The 21,803-nt window shown below is 48.5% G+C and overlaps 1 protein-coding gene across 1 annotated transcript in view; it reads left to right on the top strand.

The window, feature by feature from the left end:
• The first annotated feature begins 927 nt into the window (after positions 1-927).
• The window catches only part of SEC14L5 (SEC14 like lipid binding 5), a 42,504-nt gene continuing 21,628 nt past the window's right edge, over positions 928-21,803 (top strand). Inside the window, exons 1-3 of the mRNA XM_065412332.1 lie at positions 928-996; positions 19,265-19,414; positions 19,553-19,684. Of these exons, the coding sequence (XP_065268404.1) occupies positions 934-996; positions 19,265-19,414; positions 19,553-19,684 (345 nt within the window). The 5' untranslated portion in view covers positions 928-933. The remainder of the gene's footprint in view (positions 997-19,264; positions 19,415-19,552; positions 19,685-21,803) is intronic.

Here is a 21,803-nt window from a genome sequence, read left to right as displayed (position 1 = left end):
TGGTGGGCAGGTTTTGTAAGCACTCTGCCTCCTTTTGGCTTTCTTAATCAGGTGGGTTAAGAGGTGTTTTAAATCCCACGTGCCAGACAAGGAGATGCAGGTGTAACTGTTCCAGCACTGTGGATTTGTGTGGTGGTGTGAGACATTGGGTAGAAGACACAAGTTAGAATTCAGGCTTGGTGAGCTGCCTAAGGCCTGGTCTACACTAACCCCCAAATTGGAACTAAGGTACGCAACTTCAGCTACGTGAATAACGTAGCTGAAGTCGACATACCTTAGTTCGAACTTACCGCGGTTCAGACGCGGTCCACACGCGGCAGGCAGGCTCCCCGTCGACTCCGCGGTACTCCTCTCGCCGAGCTGGAGTACCGCAGTCGACGGCAAGCGCTTCCGGGATCGATTTATCGCGTCCAGACCAGACGCGATAAATCGAACCCGGAAGTTCGATTGCCAGCTGTCGAACTACCGCGGTAGTGTAGACCTGGCCTAAGGGTCTCGTTCTCCCAGGGTATGGTCTAGCAGCTCTTTGACTTAGAAATCTGTCTCATGCTCTGAACTTGTGCTGCTGTTGTAAGTTGCATTTAAGCTCTAAGTGGGATTCACAGCAATGGTGTTGAGAAGCAGAAATGTGCACTGCTTATATGCAAGACAGTGCGGCCTAGTGGGTACAGCATTACACTGGGACAAGGGAGACCTGGGTTCTATTCCTGACTGTGCTGCTGGGTGACCCTTAGGCAAATCACTTCACCCCTCTGTGCCTTAGTTTCCCTATCTGTAAAATGGGGATAATGATACTGTCCTCCTTTTGCACAGCACCTTAAGGTCTAGTGATGAAAAGTGCAAAATATATGATGATGCTTATTAGAGTTGAAGTGTTCAGTGTAAAAATCTAAAAGCCACTATTCCCTTCCCATTGCAGGTGTGCGTTTAAAAATGGTGCAGAAGTACCAGTCCCCTGTTCGAGTCTACAAATATCCCTTTGAGCTCGTCATGGCGGTGAGTGATGTTGCACTTCTACGTCTCCTCCTACAACTGAACGCTCGACTGCAACCTCTGGCGTCGTCAGGTGGTGGGAGGTGTTGGGGCTCCGGTGTGAGATCATGGGTTATTTAGAGCAGGGTCCACGAGCCATACACGGCCCACTAGGGCATTTCATAAGGCCCGCGGCCTGCTTCAGTGCAATATACTAATGGCCGATTCGTTAGTGTTTTGTCATGTTTACATTTTAGTTTACACAACTGCCTAAATAAACAATACTGTACATAGGTTGTTTCTATATAAATACATATGAAACAAGCTGAACTTAAAATATAAATCAATATGGGTGACTTTAAGTCTTATTAAAATATGTAGAATCTGTTTGGCTCACACAAGGGTGTGCTTAGGTTTATATGGCCCTCCTGTGCAATAAGGTTGGGCACCACTGATTTTAGAGGAACTTCTCTTTAGGGTGAGTTCGGGGCACAGACTTCTTCCTTCCATTGCAATCTTCTACATTCACTGCCGTACTCCAGAAATAATCAAAATCTGCTTCAGTCTAAGTATTCTTTTAATCTAGTAAAATTAGTTTATTTCTTGCTCATGGGCATGAGAACAGTGTCAGAAGGAGAGGAAAAAACATGCCATCTGTGCTGGTTACATTCCCCCCCCCCACCGTGTTTGCTTCACTGAAGGGGAGTTTGCGCGTGGGTCCCTGAGCAGCCATCTGTAAGATAGAGCTGCATCCTTCACAGCTGATTCTTAAAGCCAATGGGACTGTTGTTGGTAAAGGCTATCAATGCCTGTGAAAGGGCAAGCAGCCAGCTGTGCTTGGTTAGGCCCTTGTTTAAGGAACCATCTTTGGATATTCGCAGCCTCCCCAAATACCATTTTGCTTAGAAACTCCCATGGTGAGGGAATATTATTAATAAAGTGGCGATGAGCCGATTCCATAGGTTTCTCTGATCCTTCTCAATCTGACATGAGATCTGTGTATGGGACCGAGACTATGTAGATAAGTGTGATTAGAGCTGGTTAAAAAGTGGAGGGTAGAGGGAGGGAATCTCTTGAAAAAAAAATCCCATTTTTTTTCCTTTGAAATTTTGATAAATTTTGTAGTTCAAAAAAGGCCGATCAACCTTATGTGATGCCATCCCCATCATGGTGGATAAAGGTAAGGGCTCTGGTTCTATAGCTGGGTGGTTTTTGCTACTACTCCTAGTGTGATATTTCTGACTCAGCTACCGATCTCTAAGGAATGAGCTGAATGGCCCTTGGGTGGGCTTGTGCCTTGCTCTGGGAGACTTCAGAGGGAAACACTGAGCAGCTGGTCATTCAGCCCAGAGGCCCACATATGGGTTCATCTTGTTCAGTGACTGTGTAGCTGCTTGGGAAGACTGAGCCTTTTTGGGTCAGAACATCCCCAGTATGTTCCATGTGCCCTTACTACTGAAGTAGGACTCTAGCTTTTCCTAGTAGCTGACACAGATGGTGAGAAAAGGGGGGGAAACATTTAGATGAATGGGTTGAAGTGCGTCCATGGATGGAGGATGTATGCACCATTCCCTAGAATGGTTTGCAGCCTTGGGTTCCTATTGGCCCCATTGCTATGTCTGGATTCCTGCATGACGGTAGTGGCCCCTGGTGCCTTTCCTAATGTACAGCTGGTCTGGGACCTGGTTGTCCAAAACAGCCGCTCATCCTGCCTCTTGTCACAGCAGCTAAGACTGGCTGGCAGGCTCTTGCAGTTGGCTCCTAAATTTTGAATGCACCATTATGGTGGTGGTGCTTTCTAAACTGAGAGGAATCCAGTCCCCTGGAGGCTCCTTCACAACCAGCCTAGTGTGAAAGGCAAAGCGTACGGCCCTCTTTTCTTCAGTGTTGGACTGATTCTTTTCACTCGCTTTCTGTCCTTGCTAATTTGTGAAGCGAACTGCCAGGGCCGTGTGTGCTATGGAAATTGGCAAAACATATCCCAGGCTAATGAAGCATGTTGCTTGCTGTGGTAGGAGCTTTCCGCGTCTTCCCCTCCATGCTGACTCTGTACAGCCCCTGTTAAAACAATACAGCAATGTTCATTACAAAGAGATGTGCGAACAGCACTAACGTGCCAGATGTGCGTGTGCTTCTCAGCACCATCACAGTCTATCTTAGCAGGATTGCCCTGATGCCAGATGCTAGTCAATAGATTGCCTGCTAATATAAGGACGTTCGCCTCTAGACAAATCCTTTGTAAGCTGGTTAGCAGAACTCCTGGAGGCCAAGACTTGATGGGTTTATTTTCGAGTGGTTTAGTTCTGTTTGCTTTTGGTTTCAGGATGCTTTCTACTTGACAGAACTGCTAGCTCCCTGTGGTTTGAAGACTTTGGGAACGAAAAGTGACATTTAGTCCTTTATATGTCTAAATAACTAAGCCTTGTGTCATCTCTGCAAAGGTATTAGGTGCATTTTACAGATGGGAAAACTGAGGCACAGAGATGAAGTTACTTGTCCAAGGTCACGCGGCCCATGTGAGGCCTTTACTCTATGTGGCCTTGTCTTTACTCTGTGACTCCCTTGTCACAGGGAGTCTGTGGCAGAGCCAGGAGTGAAACCCAGATCTCCTGAGGCCCAGCATCCTCACCCCGCCAGGCATAACGTGCTGTTAGTGTGAAGGCTGAAGTCACAAAGATTCTAGAGATGCTGACGTTTGAATATAGTAACAGCGGATCAGTCACGGTGCAGTCTCAATTATCCTATTAGATGGATTTAAATGGAATGTTCCATTAACGTGGGAGGCAGTGAGCATTTCGCACAGATGCAGAGTGCTAAACTGTCACTGGGTGGCAGTTACGCATGGAGAGTGGGAGTAAAATGAAACCAGCTCGCTCTTCAGCAAACGACTTTGCCATCACTTATGCTCATACTTACGTGTCACCATAAGCCAAGCATTCTCCTCCTCTTTGGTATTGGAATGCCACAAAATGCTATGGGCATGTTTTCTGGAGTGCAATGATTCAATACAGTGGTTCATGGGGTGGAAGGATGGTCTTGTGCTTGAGGCATTGGACTTGGAAGCAGAGGACCTGAGTTCAACTCCTAGTTCCATGACAGATCCCCTATGTGACCTTGGGCTTCGCATCTCTTTGCCTCAGTTCCCCCATTTGTAAAACGGGGATGACAGTACTACCTGTCTATTCAGGCTGTGAGTGTTATGGGGTAGGGAGTGTATGGACTGCACTTGGCACAATAGGGCCCCAATCCCAGCAGTGCCTAAAGGACTCAACCAGAGTAAATAATAATAATGGGATGTGTCTGGCTTTGATTTGTAATTCCTCAGTGCCCATGTGTATTCTGTTGTGAAGCTTGGATTTTAAATACTTTATATAAGCTTCAGGTCACACTTAAGGAAGGTACATATTAGGGTGTAAATAGATTGACTGACTGTTCTTTAAACTCTTCTGTATTATGCCTTCCCTGATCACCGCCACAGTTGTTGAAAGGTATGTACAGTCCTCTGTCTGACCCAAAAGCTCATTTGTATTGTGCCAGGTGCTGCACAGATGCATAGTAAGACAGTCTTAAGAGCTTACAATCTAACTCGATAAGATAAAGGGTGGTAGAAAATGGTATAACATGCAAGCGTGGCGGTGACTAGCAAATGTCCTGTTTGTTTTATGGGTTTGTTTGCAATAGAATGACAGGTTCAGTGCATCTATCTATAGGATCCATGGATCCATCCATCCATCCCATATGGATACAACAATGGCTCATATTATCTATATGACAAGACATGCAGACAGGAAGGGTATCTAGGTCAACTGCAGTCCAGTGTTTTCTAAAGTTTACGGTATTGATACATCCCAGTATAAAGGTTGAGGAGTCCCTAACTGGTTAAAAGTGCAAGTCTAGATTTATATCCCTGATCGGCAGAATCAGAATTTTAACGGAAAGGTACATTACACACAGTTCTGCTTCTGCAGCCTCCATTTTCAAGCTTGGATCCTGTTAGCAGGAGAGTATTCCCCCTGCAGCAAGGAGAGCAATCTCTGTCTGAGTAGCTGGAATCTAGTCTAAGCAGCTAGAATGCTGCAGCAGATGGGAGAGGTCTGTACAGAGCAGCCGAAGAGATTGGATGGAGCTCTGAGTGCAGCGTCTCCATAACTGAGGAAGTGCCAGAGAGGCACTTGCCTGCAGGTGCATGTTACCCACTCTGCCCTTGAACGTTCTGCGACTGACACACGACGGCACTTGGCAGCGAGCAGCCTGCCTGCCCACTGCTCCGAGGTTCCTTAGGAGCTGGCGTGACCTAGACAGTGACGCAGTTTTCAGAGTGTGTCTGACATGGCATTTCTGGCTGACACTAGCCCAGAGTATCTGAGATGAGCAAGAGCCGGAAAAAAGGGTTTCAAAATAACCATCCCTGTACATTGATGGGAGCTGAGCAACTCATACGTGGCTCATGAAATTGCCTAGTATAGATCAGTGCAGTACTTACAAAATGGGTGTTACTGTGGGAAACCAAGTCTCATTTTAATGGAATAATTAAAACTCTAGAAATTGCCTTCTGAGTGCAGACTAATGGTCTTTTTACCTGGATACTTGTGTCCAACAATGGTCCATATCAAATATTTTATAGGAAGATGTCTCCTCTCTTCCACGCTCCAGCCTGCCCTGTTAGTTCCTGGATTATTCTTTATGTGACTGGGAGAAGCTAATGGGTCTCAATACTTTTTCAGAGCCCACAAAAGTCCTGCTGTTTTATGACATGCTTCAGTGTGACCTGATGGTTTGAGGCCACAGTACCATGTTGTGCTGATGCGGTACGAACAGCACGACATCCTCATGCCCAAGTTACTCTCATTGGACAGATACCAAAAATGACAGCCCTGGTTAGACGCGCTGTCTTAGCTGCCTTCGCTTGTCCAGTTTCTATACCCCTCCATTATTAAGCAGAGTGAGAGTGAGCAGCATCAGTCTGAGCAGACGGCCTCTGATGCATTCCTCTCTAGCTGGTGGTGTAGGATGGTTCCCACGTACTGAATATGAAGTGCTTGATAAATGCTCTTTGCTGCTGAGAGCAGCTATTTGATTCATCCAGGACTCTGAAACAGCTGCTGGTTGCATTTGTTTACTCTGGACTTAATATGTATATTTTTGGGAACATCAAAAACATCTTTCCCTTAACTGCCTTCTGTTGTTGATGCTTAGTGTGTGGTACTGAGGCAGTGTTGGGGTTGAGACTTCTGTTGGCTTCGAAGTATTCCATTTGAATAGTTGGGAGGGACTGAGCCCAGAACTACATGAATTCTAGGGCAGATCCACCCAAACGGAATGTAAGCTTCCTTTCACTGGAGTCCATACAATGCGTCTCAGGCCCTAGACTCTTCCTTCAGTCTATCCTCTCTTTCTTGCTTGCAGACACATCACCATGTGCTGTGATGATGTGAGCTCAAGCTGAGCAGGGTCATTGTAGGTCAGCACCTGGATGGGCGAGCTCTAAGGGTCACCAGAGGGGGGTGTTGTACTTTTATCAGTACTGAATCAAGGCCCTGGCATGGTGTTAGGGGGCACTGTGCTTTTGGAGATGTCCTTATTATTTGTATTCCAGTAGTGCCTAAAAACCTGCTTGGGCCCCACTGTACTAGATACATTGTGCATAAAGAGAAGATGGTCCCTGCCCTGAAGAACTCAATTGACAAAGTAAAATTGAGGACCCTGGGCACTTGTGGGTATTAAATATTTCAGGCAGGGCACTTTTGGTAAGAGTGTAAGTCTGTTAACCACAGTTTCTTGGCCAAATTCCAATCTGGGTTATGTCCTGCCTACCTGAATTCCCACTGCGGCTTCTGGAAGTGACTGGTTGAAACTGTCCTGTCTTGCACAAGGGTGCAATGCATGTGCACTTCCCTGCATTTTATTTGTAATAACGTGGATCAAACTTTTCACTGGTCTGTATGTGTCCAATGGTACATCTGGCCTGCTCTGCTCCTCTCCCCAAGAGCCTGGCTGCCCCTGGGCGCTTTGCTTCACTACCTTCCTTCTCCAAGGTACCAGACTTTCCCCAAAGTGGGACATGGAAAATTTTGTCCAACTAGCAATCGTTCCTCAGTAGAGGGTGGCTTCTGGCCCCACTGCTGAAGGGTCATTTGCAGAGTCCAACATATCCTGATGGTTGATCATGTCTTGACCTGTGTAATGCTTCCTGGGGGTAACCAGGGTTGGGAGGCACCCACTACCACCCGCCCTTAGTGTGAGAAAGCCTTGTCTGTGCCTGGCATTCAGCTCCCCCACTCCACCAGCCAGGTGCAACACACTCTCTCTCTCTCTCCTCCCCCCCCCCCCCCCCCCTCTAGGTTAGCAACAGGCACATTCAAGCCCTCCGAGCTTCTCCCTGGAGTGTCTAGCCCCTGGGCACTCTGGGAGCAGCAAAACTGTCCATACCACAAGGAGCAGTACACCTCAGCATACCAGGTCCATCTCAGATCACTGCTCTGCTTAACTCGCAGGACTTACATCTGTCTATAGTGAAATCCAGTATTAGTTTAACAAAGCTGAGAGAGTCAAGTAGCAGCCGGCTGGCTGTGACCCTTCTCTCATGAGACCTGCACACTGTCAGTTTGCCTCCTCGGTGAAGGATTCTGTGTATCTCTAAAAAGAACAGGAGTACTTGTGGCACCTTAGAGACTAACAAATTTATTAGAGCATAAGCTTTCGTGGGCTACAACCCACTTCTTCGGATGCATCCGAAGAAGTGGGTTGTAGCCCACGAAAGCTTATGCTCTAATAAATTTGTTAGTCTCTAAGGTGCCACAAGTACTCCTGTTCTTTTTGCGGATACAGACTAACACGGCTGCTACTCTGAAACCTGTGTATCTCTAGGCACTCCAGGATATGCCAGCCCAGCCCTTTATCTTTATTCATACACAGAATAGCCCCTGCAGTTTTTTACACTGTCGGTTTTTTTTTGTTTTGTTTTTGTTTTTTTTGGCAGTCTGTGCTTGTGTACCTGGCTCAGTATGCAAATAGACATATAATACCCATCTCCCTGTCTGGCCATTTGTGCATCATTTACCTCCTCCTGCCTGAGGGAACCTCTCCAAGCTATGTCACCTGCTGGGGACCTGCCTTAACACCAAGACCTTAAGAGCATCATTTTCTCCTCTTAACTCCTTCAATATTATCCATACGTACATTTCACAATGGTTATGACGAGCAGTGGGCTACTGGCTCTCGGTGGAGACCACCAAAGAGCAGAATGAGAGAACTGCTATGCAGATATCTGACACGGGATCCCTGTACAACCTTAGGTGCTGCACCCTCTGTGTCCTCTGCCTGTTGGCATCAAGGGGACCTTCGGTAGGTTTGTATTTAGATAGCAAATGAAGGCGAATACTGTAGCAGAATAGCCTGACTGGAATGGTATTTCCTGTCAGATGGGAGATGGGGCAGGTCAGTGATTTCCAGGATTAGCAGCATCCAGTTACAGCGCATGTCGTGGTCCTGGAAGGTCTGCTGTGTCGCTCAGTTGTGGATGCATTGTAATAACCAGCTGGAGTTAACTGAATTGTTCCTTTCACTGAGTCTGAAGGAATGAGGCAGATCATTGGCTCCCGTCCAGAAGGCGCTAACACTAGATCAGTGTTTATAGCTCTGGAGTCCAGTGGATCTCTGGGTTGGAGCGGAAGTATTTGCTCAGTCACAGAAAGCTCTCACCTATCTCCATAACTGCTTTGCGTGTTTTTGGAGGGGTTTTTCCCCTGGTGGAGTCCTGACTCCTCTGCACCTTCCCTCCACCCCCAACCCCACCCATGTTTTCTCTTGTGTTACCCTTGGGTAGACAAGAGGCAGGGTTCTCTTATGATGAATATCATGAAGATTCTTTATTCCGTTTGCTGGACACACATATGGCCCTTGTTGGTCTCCTAGACTAACCCATAGAGCCTGAGCTGCCATGTGTCACCACACAGGGTCTCCCTAAGTGCTGGCCTGACTTAAGCAGACACAGAAAGGACTGCTGGCTAAAGTCCACTCTCTTCGAGCCTTGGATGGTGGTTGACACAACGTCTGAGCCATAGAACCATAGGGTTAGAAGGGACCGCAAGGGTCATCTTGTTTAACGTCCTGCCAAGATGCAGGATTTGTTGTGGCTAAACCATCCAAGAGAGATGGCTGTCCAGCCTCTTTTTGAAAACCTCCAGTGAAGGAGCTTCCACCACCTCCCTAGGCAGTTTGTTCCATGAGGGAGGGTCACAGCTCTTTCTAGAGTCAGTCAAAATCTCTCTTCCCCACCCCGCCTCCCCACACCAGCTAGAAGTGGCTACTAAAGAGAAATGCAACACCCCTCCTCTCCTCTGGGGGGGATGCTGCTTTGGAGCTTTTCAGCTCCAAACTTGACATCATACCTTCACTCCCCTCTTCTCCCCCCCCCCCTCCATTCTCCCAACACAGACCCCCTCTCTAAGGCTCCTCTGCACTGGAGGATTGCATTGAGCTAGAACACAAGCTTGAGGAGTCATGGTAACTTGCACAATGGTAAATGTGACTCAGCGTAGGAAGGGACACGTTGTGTTTTGATGTGGTGTCAGCTGGTCTCAGTTGGCCCTAAGGTGAACCCTACTGTTCACAGCCCATTCGCACGACACTAAACATAGCGGTCTCTGTTTACGCTGAGTGCTTAACATCATGTTAGCTAGCAGGGCCCCTCCAGGTTATTTTGTAATGCGAGGTAATTTTTCTGATGTGGACAAGCCTTCGTGCGCTTGCTAGACCCCCCTAACTGGGTTCTGCGTGCAGTGATTTGTCCTCCATTTTCTCCCATCTTGATCTGTGCGCTTGGGCCTGTTTCTAAAACAGCAGCTCTCTTTCATGCCACTGTCTCCAGACAGCCCCACTGTGGGAGCCACAGAACCACTCTGGAGCAACATTTGGCAGATGTAAGCAGGCCCAATTCCTCTGAGCCCAACTGCCAGCACTCATTCACAAATGGCTGCCTGTTTAGGCAGGGGGCTCTAGAGGCAATGCAGGCGGAGAACAAGCGAGAAGGTTGGTGCCTCACCTCGTTTTACCCAGCCTGCTGAAGGAGCTGGCTCCTAACATGCAAGGTCCAAACCAGTCCCTTCAGCAGTAATGTGTACTAACAGGGAATTTGTGAAGCCTCTCTCTAGCCTTAGAGAAGTGACTGGCATGGGGAGAAAGCCAGAGCTGCTGTCCTGGGAATTGTTACGCAACACTGTGCTGACTTACTGTCTAATCCCCTTCAGTTTCCTTTCATGAGCCGAGAGGATAATGTTCCCCTCAAGGATATTCTGGTACAGTATGAGGCTAGATAACCTAATTCTGAGTGCTGCCTCACCGGAGCATGCAGGAACCACTCAGGACTCAGCAGGGTCTGGGCTGAAATGTCTGCACATGTACAGCAGAGTTACGCTGGTGAGGTGTTTTAGTGCTTGCTCTGCTTTGGTGCTTAGGCGTCCGTGCTGTTACGGACAGAAATATCCAAGTCCGGACTCCTGAGGCACATCTGTTGTGTAATCTGTTTCTAGGTCACTTGCCTGATGGGTTATGAAAACCCACAGAGGAGAAACAGGAGGAGTTGTGTAAAGATCAGATGCCCTGGGCATGTGCTCCCATTCTCTGGGGCATACTGGAGGGCAGAGGGTGGGCAGGAATGCATCGTCTATCCTGAAGAGGGGGTAGATGAGAGGGATACTTGAGATGCGGGGAATTGTATTGAGTCACATGCACCTTCTCTCTAGACCTTTATCCTATGAAAGGGGGAAGGATTTGGGGGAGGCTATGGAGGCTGGGAGAGGAACACAGTAGCTTAGGGGGCACTCCCCTCCCTTACACCACCCCCTTTCAGAGGGATCATGAGGTTTTTAGAGGGTGTAATTTCCTTTACTGGAGAAAAATGTCTTTCTCGTGTGGCACTTTCACTCTCAGGGTCCCCCGAGGTTCTCCCAGCACTATAACTTGACCTGAGTTTGTAATCTGTTGTGGTATGGCTGGCTGTAAACATGGCTAATCCTCTGTTAGTAGCAGTGGGAGCTAACCCTAACACTATTTGGTGGACCCCTTACCCGTGCTTATGGAACCAGGCTGGCCATTCCCTTCCTCTGGCTATGTGCTATGGGATGTCACAGGGCACATTGCTCCACGTGCTGCTGGTGCTGTTCTGTGTGTGTTGTATGCTGAGCTGGTCTGGGATAGCAGAACAGATCATGCTGTAGTGCACTGATACACACTTGGCAATGTGGACCTACAACCATGGCTGACACGTGACTGGTTTGTGAGGAAAGCTGCTGTGTGGGCATAACTCAGCCATATTGGTTGTATCCAGTCAGATGGGTGTCCCAATTTAGTTCCAAAAGCATGGTAGTTCTTAGGCCAGGTGTGCATGTTAGGATTTGTGCTTATATTTCTCACTGTTGCTGCAGCTCTGCTAATGGTAGTGCTATACAGGACTCCAGTCAGCCACAAGTGTGCTAAGCACAGAGTTGCCTAACCCTACGCTGCTTGGAACATTGGTGGCCACTGATGAGTTGCCTGCACCGGTTCTGTCGCAGTTGCTACCACCAGTGGAGCTGTGTTGATGGTATAACAGTGCGAAAGCTGGAGCTATAACCTCTGAGGTAGACAAGGCCATAGAACAGATTAGGCCTGAATTAACTACCATTGTAGACCTCTCTTTCAAGGGTAAGAGGTCTGTGTGCAGCATAAGGAAAGATCCTTTTGCTAACTGTTATGGTGAGATTAGTACTTGGCTAATCGGGTATATTCAGTGGTCGAAGTTGCCCAGGCAGCTGCTGCAGCTGTTCAGATCAGTTGCTCTGGGATTTTCTCCTGATCTGGTAATAAGTCAGCCTTGGAACGTGATTGTAGCTGGAAGAGGCAGTTCCACAGTCTGTGGCCTGGATTCTGGTGTGGAGACTTGGCAGGTTCAGGCTGGAGGATTTGCGGGAAGTGAAAACTGGAGGTGAGCGATGCTTTGCTCAGTATTTGTCCCAAGTGGGTCACTCTGGAAGGAGGGGGGACAGGATGACTAAATCGCTCATTGCTGTACGCATTTGATTCTGTTCGGCACTTGAATCATGTTGGATTACCGACAGACCCAAAAGGAACATAGTTCTTGACTAGTTCAGTGCCTGCAGAGCCATGACTCCAAGGGGCTTTTTCCTTGGAAAAACTCAGGGAAGAATTACTGCAGCAAGGAGTTGGAAGGGCAAATGCAGACAGATTAGCTTGTTCTAATACTATGGCTGGTAACGTTAAGTCCCGTTCAGGTTCAATTTGGCTGTGCTGTTTTCTGTTCTGCATCTTAAACTCCATGGAGTGATTTTTGGGGGGGGGGGGGGGGGTGAGGAATGGCAACTGCTGCTTAATGTGAAAACTCCTTCTTCTTTCCCCCTTTGGGATTGTGATTGCTGCCTGTTGGAGGAGAAATGTGCTGGTGGGTCTAGCTGCTGAGGGTGGAAGCTCAGCCTCACACCTGGCATCTGTTAGCAGCGCAGCCCTGTATCTCTTTGCAGTGATGAAAGGGGTACCAGAATGGTCAATAGTGCTCTGGTGGTCCCCATAAAGCACTGTGGCGCAGCTCTCCAATGTCTCCTCCACATGACCCGCAGGCAGCTGCCATGACCTACTGTATTTTTAGAGTTGCTGTTGGTGTGTAGAGAAGATTAGCAGAGAGCTTAAGGTTGACATGTAGAAGAGGAATCCTTTCTCAAACCAGGAGATAAAGCTTATTTAGGATGTGTGTTTGGGCTGTTATCTTAGTTACTCCATAGGGGCTGTGTGCCTACTTCTAACAGGAAGGAGTGACTCATTAGCAGTGACTCGTTAGTCAGTGGCTGCTGTTTCTAAGCTTGTTGTTACTGGAGTAACGTATTCCATCGTGGGAAGGAGGAGGCGCAGCAGTAGTGGTTTTTACTCTAGGTTGCAGAGTGGACTCCTGGTACCAGATCTGTGCTTGAATTAAAGAAGCAATGTGTCTCCTTTGCTTTAAGATGTTTTACATTTTTGGGTTTCATAGCCATAAACCAACTTTTTCTTACTAAAGAGGCAGTATTTAGGCCAAATTTGACTTGATCTTTAGACTTTGTGAAAACTAGGTTTTACCAAACCTCTGGCCCAAGCAAAATGTTACATTGGCTTTGACCTTCCCAAGGAAACAGCTAGGCAGAGAACTGCTCCCCTGCAGCATTGCATAATGTACTAGTGTATGAGAACCTGGAAGCAACACTGCCTAGAAATTTGGCCTATAAACAAAATGAAATTGACTAGTCTTATTTCATTATTTAGGAGTTGACAGAGCAGCAATATGTGTAGCATATAGGCCCTGAAGGAGATCCCTGCTACGTGGAGTACCAAAAATAAACCGCATCAGGAGTGAAAAGTACACTGAATATCTTAAGATCAGTTCCAACAATCTGTATTGGTAACGTAGTTAGTGACATGTTGATTTATACAGTGACCTAAGTTGATAGTGTCCCTTTGAGTGAACTAATGCTTCATCCCAATAGATGTGCTGGGAAGGTGTTTGTCATCCTGGTACCTGAAAGAAAGCACATGTTCAGGGGCCTTTCCTAGAAAGAAACTGGCACTGGGCAATGTTTTGCAGTCTCTTGCCTCCTCCTGTTGTTACTATGTGACCTGTGTTCCCTGTGCTCTCCCTCTGCTGGTCTGGGCTCTTTGCTGGAAGCACTGGTTTAGTTACTACTCCAACTCCCCTCTTAGGAGGTAATAGGGTAACCCAGCCTGGGCAGTCAGGATTGAGACACCAGGACTGACTTCCAGGAGGAGATGTAAAACTGAGACATAAAGGAAGGGCTGCTCCAATCTCTCAATTTAGGCAAATGCTGTGCATTACTGTACACATTCCCTAGCAATGCAGGTTGTTTCCTCGACTTTTACTTCCTTTGGACAGTGAAGCTAAACTAGTCAGTTTCACTTCCTCCCCAGCACCCAGTCCTGCACTAGCCCAGTGCTGCAGTTTGCATTACCAACACTACAGAGGAAAGTTTAAAATTTATGAAGTTTTTCACTTTTTAAAAACTTTTCTATTCCTATTCAGTTCTGTGAAGCACTTGGAGATCCTCTGCTGAAAGGCATTAAGTGAAGAGAATGGAATAATACACAATGCAAAACCCATTTTCCCCCCCTCCCCCTCCAAATTTAGCTCCATTACAAACATCTAACCATGTCAAGTTTTACTACATGCATGCTTCACACGCCATCACCTCCAGGTCTTGCCTCCTATGCATGGGCCACCCCTATCCCAAGCTTATCTGCAAAGCCTCCCCCCAATTTTGTCCATGTTTGAGTACCTACTAATACCCCACTGCCATGCTGCTTACTGTGAATCAAGCTGACATGCATTCAAGTTGCTCTCCTTCTCCTAACTTCTCTCTACTTGTCTGTCCTACAAGCTCCTTGGAGAGCGGATCATCCTTCTTGAGGCTTTATGGAAAGTGCCTAGTATGGTGGTGGGTGCAGCTGTAAATAAAAAATAACTAAACAGGAGCATGTACTGTACAAAGGTCCCTAGGGCAGACAAACTGAGGACGGTGGAAAGGGTTCTTTCTTGCAGCAGTCTCATGGATCCCTTCAGACTTCTTTGCTATTGGTGCAAATGGAGGCTGGACTCGGCTATACATGGGCTACTGGGTTAAGTTGCCAGGAGCTCCCAGTCAGTATATGGCAAATATGATGGACTTGGAAGACTCTCTTGTGTGTCACAGAAGTGCAAGTCCCTTCAGCCAACCAACCACAGAAAGGAGATAACACAACCATAAATGAGATCATCTCAGATGTCATTATGTGCACAACGCAGCCTGTGGGGGCTGCCAATTACCAAAGCAGTGTGTACACCCCCAGCGTATGGGAGGCTGACTTCCCACCACCCAGGCTTGTGTGGCCTGCTGCTGGGAATAGCACCCGCCCTTAAAATAGCACAGGCTTCTGAGGACACATTCCAGCTCCCCTGCTCTTAGATCTCTGAATGGAATGGCATCGATTTCAGGCGGTCAGCAAGCTCAAATATCCAGAATAGGAAGAGAGACTATCCTGAGTGGAATTCTGGCCTTCAGAGCTCACATCCTTAACTCACCCTCTGCCTGTTATTCGCATGTTCATCAAGTCATGTCCCCAAGTCATGTATTAGTCTCTGCAGATCTCCCCAGGCCTGTAAGGCCTCCCATTAAGGCCATCCTCTTTTGAGGAGAGGACGTTTTAAGGAAAATTAAAGCTTCCCGGAGCGATTGGCTAATCACCAATGGTCTAATCTCACCCTCAGGATAAACTGGCTCCTTGGCCAAAGGCACCTTATTGTTCAAGCAGCTTGATTTGCTACAGGTTTTCAAGCCTCACAGGAATATTCACGACTGCCAGACACTGCCAAAGGATGCTCCCAGGTAGCTGGTTCCCATGCTGCACGTTGCTCTAGGGTCAGAGAGTTAGGCATGGATTCCCTAATTACCTGCTCTCTGAAACCTGCCATTGTCAGCGTACCAATCTCTCTTCCAGAAGAGGAGGATGGGGTTAACATTCCCTGCTTCCCACACCCTCCTCCAAATTCATGACCTCCACTGTCCCAAGATCACTGTTTTCACACTCTTGTCCCCTGGAGGGAAAAAAACAACCCCAAAACATGTTTTTTCCTGGAGCATTTAGGCAAGAGTTACCTCAGGCAGTTCAGCCCAGCCATTCCTTAGCATCAGATTCTCAACACTGGGCCAATGAAAGCTGCAAGCTACCCCTTGGGCCACCAGCGTGCAGTATTACTTGGCACCTGCCCTCATCATTTCTGACTTGTATAATTTATTACACATGCTGTTAACACTCCCACAAAGACACCAAAAACCCAATTATGACTTCACACCTCCCCAGACTAAGAGCATGGCCACAGGGTGTCAGAAACCGGTACAGTAGCTAGAAAGTGACCCAAGTGCTGGCAAGGACACCCGCTGCGCTGTCCAAGGCTGGCACTGGCCTGGTTCAAAAGCCTGGCTGCAAATTACAAATATTGTCCATTTGAATATCACCAGGCCCATCTTCCACACTCCCCCTGAGAGGTGTCAGCCCTACCTGCCCGCTCCCCGACCCATGTGGTTCTGTTTGCTGAAGTCACACATTGCCCTACAACTCTTCAGCAGCTAGCTCCGTGGTTCTCAAACTTCTGTACTGGTGACCCCTTTCACATAGCAAGCCCCTGAGTGTGACCCCCCACTTATAAATTAAAAACACTTTAAAATTATATTTAACACCATTATAAATGCTGCAGGCAAAGCAGGGTTTGGGGTGGAGGCTGACAGCTCGGGACCCCCCATGTAATAACCTTGTGACCCCCGAGGAGTCCCAACCCCCGGTTTGAGAACCCCTGAGCTAGCTCGACAGAAGTCACAAGTTTAGCCTGGCCTTAGATAAGGCTTCAGCCAGCCAAGTCTACAGGCTTAAGGCAGATGAACGTGAACTGGACCTGCTCTAGCTATCGGCTGCAGTTCAGGGGTCCTTTGTGCTGCACAGTCACGCGGCAAGTTTAAACCCCTGCAAAGTCCTACAGAATAGGCGGATCCCTTGGGTTTTGCTGAAGGCATTTGGCTTAAGAGAAAGCCAGACTAAGGAAGAACAGCAGCTAGTTCTTGACACCTGCTCCACTCTGCTCCTGGCACCTGCCCCTAGCTGGGGAGAGCCTTTCTGATAAACTAGCATTAACGATTTACAGAGCAAGATGAAATTCAATAAATACAAGTGCAAAGTACTACACTTAGGAAGGTAAAATCTAAAGCATACGTACAAATGGTGAATAACTGGGTAGGTGGGAGTACTGCTGAAGAGGACCTGGGGTTTACAGTGGATCTACAGTGTGATGCAGTTGCAAAGAAAAAAGGATAATAGCATTCTGGGGTGTATTAGCAGGAGTGTCACATGTAAGACAGGGGAGGCAATTGTCCCACTCTACTCGGCCCTGGTGAGGCCTGAGCTGGAGTTCTGTGTCTAGTTGTGGGTACCGCACTTTCAGAAGGATGTGGACAAGTTGGAGAGAGTCCAGAGGACGGCAACCAAAATGATAAAAGGTTTAGAAAACCTGACCTATGAGGAAAGGTTAAAAAAACTGGCAGTGTTTAGTCTTGAGAAAAGATGACTGATGGGTGACCTCATAACAGTCTTCAAATCTGTTAAAGGCTGTTATATAGAGGAGGGTGATCAATTCTTCTCCATGTCCATTGAAGGTAGGACAAGTAGTAATTGGCTTAATCTGCAGCAAGGGAGATTTAGATTTGATATTAGGAAAAAAAATTCTAACTATAAAGCAGTGGTCCCCAAATGGTGGGGCATGCCCCCCTAGGGAGGCACGGCAAGGCCTGGGCCAGCCCCCATGGGGATGGGGAAGGAGAGCCGCCCAGCTCCACTCTGCCCCCAGTCCTGGTCCTGGCTCCAGTCCCGCCCCCAGCCTCAGCCGTGGCCCCTGGCTGTGGCTCTGCTCCCGGTCCCACTCCCACCCCCAGACCTGCCCCCAGCTGTGGCTTACCCCTGTCCAAACGCCCCCTAAGCCACGGCCCTGCCACCAGCTCCAGAGGGGGGCCATGCAGACTGGGATAAGCGGGGGCATGATGTGAAAAGTTTGGGGACCACTGCTATAAAAAGTTTGTTAAGCTGTGGACTAGGCTTCCAAGGGAGGTTGTAGAATCCCAATCATTGGAGGTTTTTTAAGAACAGGTTGGACAAACACTTGTCAGGGATGGTCAAGGTTTACCTGGTCCTGCCTCAGCTGAGGGATGGGCGGGTGGACTAGATGACCTCTTGAGGTCCTTTCCAGCACTACTTTTCTAGTGCTAATGTAGTGCAAGTATCACACAAACACTTCAATCTTTATCCCCTGCTATTGTGTTCCTGGGGCCATGCACAGCTCTGCTAAGGCACTTCAATTCTGACTTGCAGCTATTCTGGTTCTGGCCTCTTGAGAATGCTGTTCAGTCAGGTAATACTTCTGGGACATGCCCAAAATTGGGAAGAGGGAGGAAGGAGGGTTGACAGAAGATGGAAATTTATGTAATTGTCTTACTTCTGACCTGTTAGGATTGTAGCTCTGGTCTCCAGAGATGGAACACCATTCCACCAACCCACAATAATCACCTGGCTCCCAGATACCTCACATTACAATATAACCTGGAGGGGCCCCGCTAGCTAACATGAAGTTCCTGTTGTGCTCTTCTTTTCCCCCTCCCCTTACCAATAATGGAAACTGTCCGCGCCCCTCCCCTCCATTACTGCACAGCCATAGCTCCCTCCGCAGAAGAGCTTGGGCTGATGGCGGAGCTGGGAAGGAGCTGGGCTAGAGATGGAGAGGGAATAAGGGCAGAGCTGTAGCTGGGGGCAGAGCAATGGGAGGAGTGGAGCTGTGGCTGGGGCCAGAGCTGACTCGGGTGTGGAGCAAAGGGTGGAACTGAGGGCAGAGTGGGACTGGCCACAGCTCTCTCCCCACCCCCAGGGCCTGCTGCACCCCCCCCCCCCCCCGAATGTTCCTCCGTGCCCCCCTATAGGGTTGTGCCCCACAGTCTGGGGACCACTGATCTAGACTATCCCTGACAGGTGTTTGTCATCCTGTTCTCAAACCTCCCATGACAGATTCCACACCTTCCTAGGGATTAACTAATCCCTGCTTTAGTAAAGATTGGTGTGCAGTTGTGCACCGCGCTATAACTTAACCCTCTGCATTAGCTCCTCTTTTCTGAGATGAAGGGAATTTTGTAGCTCTGTGGCCTGTCAGCAGAGGTCTTTGTGAATGGCCTGGTGGCTGAGGCTCAGAGCTGGTCTACACTACAAAGTTAGGTATCACTCCCCTGAGAGATGTAGTTTAGCTGACCTAAGGCTAAGGACAAGGAGTAATGGTCTCAAGTTGCAGTGGGGAGGTCTAGGTTGGATATTAGGAAAAACTTTTTCACTAGGAGAGTGGTGAAGCACTGGACTGGGTTACCTAGGGAGGTGGTGGAAACTCCTTCCTTAGAGGTTTTTAAGGTCAGGCTTGACAAAGCCCTGGCTGGGATGATTTAGTTGGGAATTGGTCCTGCTTTGAGCAGGGGGTTGGACTAGATGACCTCCTGAGGTCCCTTCCAACTCTGATATTTTATGATAAGGCCTGATGTAGACTCTGACTTAGCTAGTACATCTTGGAGAGGTGGACTTACGACAGCGACAGAAGAGCCCCTTCTGTCGCTGTAGTAAGTGTCTACATTACAGCACTAGGGCGGCACAGCTGCAGCACTTCCAGTGTAGGTGTAGCCTTATTCTTCATTGCGTCTCCTAGGCTTATGAGAAGCGCTTTCCCACGTGCCCAGAGATCCCTGTCTTCCTGGGCAGTGAGATCCTTCAGGAATCCAAGAGTGATGATGGAGCTGTTCATATTGTCGAACGGAGCTGCAAGCTGAATGTGGACGCTCCGCGGCTGCTGAAGAAGGTGAGAGCCTAATGTACATAGTGTGTCCAGGCTTCCTTGTGTCTGCTGCTTTGGGCAGTAGAGGCTGGAGCCGTGGTGACTGCTCTGCTCCCACATCTCCTAACGTCCTGTATGGCTTTGTTCTTCCTTCCTTCTCAGATCGCTGGGGTAGAGTATGTCTTTTTCATACAGAAAAACACCGTGAACTGGAAGGAGCGAACACTCCTCATTGAGGCTCACAACGAGACCTTTGCCAATCGTGTTGTTGTCCTTGAGATGTGTAGCTACTCGGTAAGTACCTCTCTTCCCAAGCAGCCTTCCTTTTCCTCTTGACCATGTGGTGAGCCAGAGCAGCTGAGTGACCGTGGCGGAAGCCTTCCGCCTTGAGCTAACAGCCAGGGGAGGGCGCTCCGAAGAGTGTGGATGCTGGGCCGTAATCCAATGTGACTTGGAAGCCTGTTGACCTGGATTGGGGGCTCCATTTTGATGGATACCTGAAGGGACTCCCAAAGGTGGGAGTGCTCAGCAGCTAGCTCATCGGGGGGGAAAGAGTTACCTTGCCTTGGCTGGAGCATTAGGTCCTGGGGTGAGATCAGAGAGCAAGGAGAGGCAGGTGGGGCTCTAGATTTGGTATAAAGTGTTCCCATAGTTCTCTGGGTTTAGAATTAGAGTTAAGAGGGATGTCTGGCCAGTGTCGGGGTTTGGCCTTGGCATGATTCTAGCAGTTTAGGGAGGAGCCCCAAGTACTTATTGTGATGGGAAGTTGAGGTGGTGGGTAGGGCAGGCAGTTGTGGCAGCTGAATTCTCATGCTGCTCCCAAATGAGCGCAGTTCCTGGCTTCCCTGTCGTGCTCTTTCTGTCCCCGGGACTTCCAGATTGCTCCTGTGTCGATCATTTAGATAAAGCTCTTGTGCTGCTTATCTGTGGCCTGAGAAGATGTCACCCAGCGTGTTCCACTTGTCGAGTGTGTGTACCATATCAGTGCATCTGGACCACAGGGGTTCAATCACCATTAAAAATAGCGTCATCTATTTCTGGAAGCAATCGGATACCTCACCATGTTTCCTAAACAAATGTCCAGATCATGTTACTTACCTGCCCTCTCAGCACTTGTACGTTAGTGCAGCTTCTTGGAATCAAAGAAGCTTGCAATGGCTGTCGCTTCTAGCAAAGCAAATAACTTAACCCCCTGCCCAAATCTCCCCCCCCCCCGATTTCACTGGGGGGCCCATTGGGACATTTGTGTGGTGTGGTGGTCATGGAAATGATAATGGATCAGGTTTTTCCATTGCTGTCACCATGGGTCTATCTCAGCTGCTGACTGTGTTGAGCTGCTGCTCGGTGAGCCCAGCAGTGATGCTGTGTGTGTGCGCATGCACCAGTGCCAAATTTCATGCTACCGGGATCTCTCTGACCGCAGTGTGTTACCTGCGGGTCTTGAACCACTCTGGAGGGAAGGTTAACTCCTGGGTTTCCAAGATATGTCTGCTTTCTGGAAGGGAGGAACTACTTGTTTGCATCCTTGAGATGCTCCTGCTGTCTATTTTTGCCCATTTCCTCTTAATTGTGGGAGTGTACAGGAAACAGGTTTTTCTCATGTTTCAACCTCAGCCGTGTTCCTTGGAGAAATAAGATCTTTCTCTGGCTGCTGCCTATAATCCCTATGGGGACTCTGTTCTTTACCAATCTCTATGTGCATGGGGGGGGGGGGTGTTGTACCCTGTTACTGGGCTAAAACAGTAACACATAAGGGGAAAGCAGACTCCTTCACAAGGGATAGAGGTAAGAGCTATGTGGGTGTTTTCCTTGAGGAAAAGAATGTAGGGAGACTGCCTAGAGAGGAAGGAAGTTCTGTGGTTAAGGTAGTGGCTGAGACTCAAGAGACCTGGATTTAGTTCCTAGCTCTGCCACAGACTTCCTGGCAACTAGGGGTGAGTCATTTAATTTCTGGGTACCCATTTCCCATCTGTTCAACAAGGGAGGATAATTTCCCCCCCCTCCTTCACTCTGTCTTATCTATTTAACTTGTGAACTGTTTGGGGCAGTAGCAATGACTGTCAGGCGCTTCCTCCTGGTAATTGGGTCTAGCAGATGGAGTGGAGGTCAAAGCCGGCTGTAGGGTCAGGGCTGGGCTGAGGGTAGTGCTAGAACAGAGATCAGAGTCCAGGGACAAGCCAAGTCAGTACCATAGCTGGAGTCCAGGTGCAGGCCAAAGTTTGAAGCTGGATAGTCAGAGTCTGAGGGTCAGGAGGCGCAAGGGCTGAAGTGAGGTCGGAGTAGTTCAAGGACAAGACCCGGAACCAGGCTCAGGCAAGGCTGGGGCAGGAACAGGATCAAGAACAGGCTGGAGAGTGTGTTACGCTGCGAGGCAGCAGGAGGGTTCCTGGCCGGGCAATACTGTTGCATAGAT

The sequence above is a fragment of the Emys orbicularis genome, chromosome 10 (assembly GCF_028017835.1).
Source record: "Emys orbicularis isolate rEmyOrb1 chromosome 10, rEmyOrb1.hap1, whole genome shotgun sequence".
Taxonomy (NCBI): Eukaryota; Metazoa; Chordata; order Testudines; family Emydidae; genus Emys; species Emys orbicularis.
The sequence above is the reverse complement of the archived record's forward strand: the minus strand, read 5'-3'. Positions and strand labels throughout refer to the sequence as shown.